General features: G+C 32.3%; 1 protein-coding gene across 1 annotated transcript; it reads left to right on the forward strand.

The window, feature by feature from the left end:
- Positions 1 to 6: 6 nt before the first annotated feature.
- LOC105315738 (pectin acetylesterase 5-like) lies at positions 7 to 1,560 on the forward strand. Its single transcript, XM_011410480.2, has 7 exons — positions 7 to 148; positions 466 to 596; positions 651 to 738; positions 807 to 868; positions 918 to 1,012; positions 1,063 to 1,206; positions 1,254 to 1,560. Exons 1-7 carry the CDS (start codon positions 33 to 35, stop codon positions 1,482 to 1,484), a joined length of 867 nt encoding a protein of 288 aa, XP_011408782.2. The 5' UTR covers positions 7 to 32; the 3' UTR covers positions 1,485 to 1,560.
- The last annotated feature ends 969 nt before the right edge of the window (positions 1,561 to 2,529 follow it).

Here is a 2,529-nt window from a genome sequence, read left to right on the forward strand (position 1 = left end):
ATCTAGGATCATCAAGAGACTGGCCACAAATTATGATCTTTAATAATGCCGGTATGTTTTCAGATTCGAAAGAGAAGAATCCTGACTTCTATAACTGGAACATGGCACAAGTTCAATATTGTGATGGAGCTTCCTTTGCTGGCTATGTGTAAGTTTGCCATGATAAATTTTTTAAAATTGGAAAATTCACTCCTTTCATGTTTTGGCAAAATTTGGCCAAAGTCCATGCTGTAGTATAGTACAGGGACTTTGGCCCAATTTTGGAACAACTTCAAAAATTTGTAAAAATATCCAATTTTGACCAGAATCAGTTCAAACTTGTCATCCAACATGATAATATTTTAGGTCTTATATTTGCAATCAAACTAGATCTAGTGATCTGTTTGATTGCAGTAGCATCAGGGGTTCAATACATATCTGGGGGCATTTAATTAGTTAGATAAATCATTCCTTGTTCTTATATAGTGAAAAACCAGTTAATGTGCATGGAACAGATCTATACTTCCGTGGTTTCAAAATACTTCAAGCAATCATACATTTGTTAATGAGTAAAGGAATGAAAAATGCACAAGAGTTTATACTAACTGGATGTTCAGGTACATCATTGTAGACTAGTGCAATCAATTAATATAAAGCAAACTACTAATTAGCTGGTGGATTAGCTACATATCTCCATGCTGACTACATCAGATCATTGTTTCCTCCTTCTGTGAAGTACAGAGCTATATCTGATGCAGGGTTAGTGACACTGATAATTCGTCAAACAATAGATTATTATAAACTGTACAATATCAATTCTGATGCAGATATTTTATTGATGCTCCTAATAAACATGGCTTCAAGTATATGAGATACTTGTTTAAAAATGGTGAGCAGCTTATAGTATATAGTTGTAATACTTATTATGATATTTATAGTATTTTATCTACAAAACTGTTCTGGTGGGGTTGATCAAGATTGCATTGCTGCCTATGAATCAACCCATGAAACTTGGAAGTGCTTCATGGCTCAGGTTTAATAATAATAATTATGATGACAAGCATTTAAAAAAATCCTTTTTAGTACACATATCGTTATATATCATCTCCTATTTTCACACTGAACTCAATGAATGACATTTGGCAACTGAAAAACATATTGGGTATTAAATGCTTGCCACCAAAATGCACAGAGAGTGATATGAAGCACTTCTATAATTTCGTTGAAGTAAATGCTAGCATAGTTCTTTAATAAAAAATTATTATATTTTATAGAATTTTAACAAGGCTTCTGAGCCTATATTTTCATCAGCAAAAGATGGGGCATTTCTTGATTCCTGTTTAATACATTGTCAAGCACTTATTTCGATTCCATGGAGAGATTTTTTTGTTAAAGGTCAATCTGCTTCTACTACATTTAGTAACTGGTATTTTAACAGAGATGGATTGAAGAGTGTAAAAGATTGTAAATATCCATGTAATAAGTCATGCAAATCTATTGTATAAAATGAGCAATAATAATTATTTATTGATACAGATTTACAATAAATATAAAATTAAAAGCCAAAATTCTTAACCCTTATAAGAATGGAGATATTATGAGATGGCTTGTTTTATGGACACTGCTTGTCATAAATTTAAAAGTTGTAATCTAAGTGGTTCATTTATGGTGGTGTGCAACACACCATGCTGCTAAATAAATTTTAGGGGAGGGACTAGATCTACACAAGTTATGAATATCATTAGTTAGCTAGACACAAACACAACTTTACACAAAATGTCCAGTGCATGGAAGAAGACTGAGCTGGTCATTGCTAAAGAAGAACGAGAATGTTTTCTTCATTGTTCTTCTTATTGTGGTGCTGGGCTTATTCACTGTTCCAATAATAGTCTACTATAGATCTACTTCAGTAAGTGGTGGTCTAAATTTATACTTGTGATAATCTTGGTTATCTTAACAAAAATATTTGCATGGATTGTGCTCACTCATTTGTGTCATGTTTGTGATTTAAAGTAATTAGTAATGAAACTTTATATCTTCACAATCATACATTGCTAATTGTCTGATTAATGATACATGTGGTAGTAAATTCCTTTGAGAATGCAATCTGAAATACAATGCGAGATGTGGTATAGTAGCTAAGAAATCTTATAGTAATGTCATCAAAACAAAGGAAGTACTAGAAATATAAGTTAACCATTCTACTGACTTTTTGTCATGGTTAAAATTTCTCACACATCAATTTAACAGAGTAATGGGTCTATTTAACAGTTATTACAAGCTATGTGAACTATGATGAGTAGGCACCTACTAAGCATGAAATGTTTATAAGTCCTGCTTAAATAAACTTTTTAATTTAGAACACATTTGAGTCAGACAACAATAACAACGGGAATTTTAGTGAAGGAGGTACAATCAGCAACAACAATGTAAGCCAGAACTGCACCAGACTATCATGGAGTCAGGATAATGATGCCTCAGAATGTCATGAGTATACTGGAACTGCTTGTAGAAACTTCTTACATCAATGGTTTCAATGTACCATTGGAG

Source organism: Amphimedon queenslandica, unplaced genomic scaffold, assembly GCF_000090795.2.
Source record: "Amphimedon queenslandica unplaced genomic scaffold, v1.1 AMPQUscaffold_8390_Cont19666, whole genome shotgun sequence".
NCBI lineage: Eukaryota > Metazoa > Porifera > Demospongiae > Haplosclerida > Niphatidae > Amphimedon > Amphimedon queenslandica.

What these genes read in the sequence shown, in the direction of transcription:
- LOC105315738 (XM_011410480.2), top strand. Translation starts at nt 33, where the DNA reads ATGATCTTTAATAATGCCGGTATGTTTTCAGATTCGAAAGAGAAGAAT. An exon ending in TATACTAACTGGATGTTCAG is followed by an intron (nt 597 to 650) that starts GTACATCATTGT and finishes ACTACTAATTAG; the next exon opens with CTGGTGGATTAGCTACATAT. An exon ending in GAGATACTTGTTTAAAAATG is followed by an intron (nt 869 to 917) that starts GTGAGCAGCTTA and finishes TGATATTTATAG; the next exon opens with TATTTTATCTACAAAACTGT.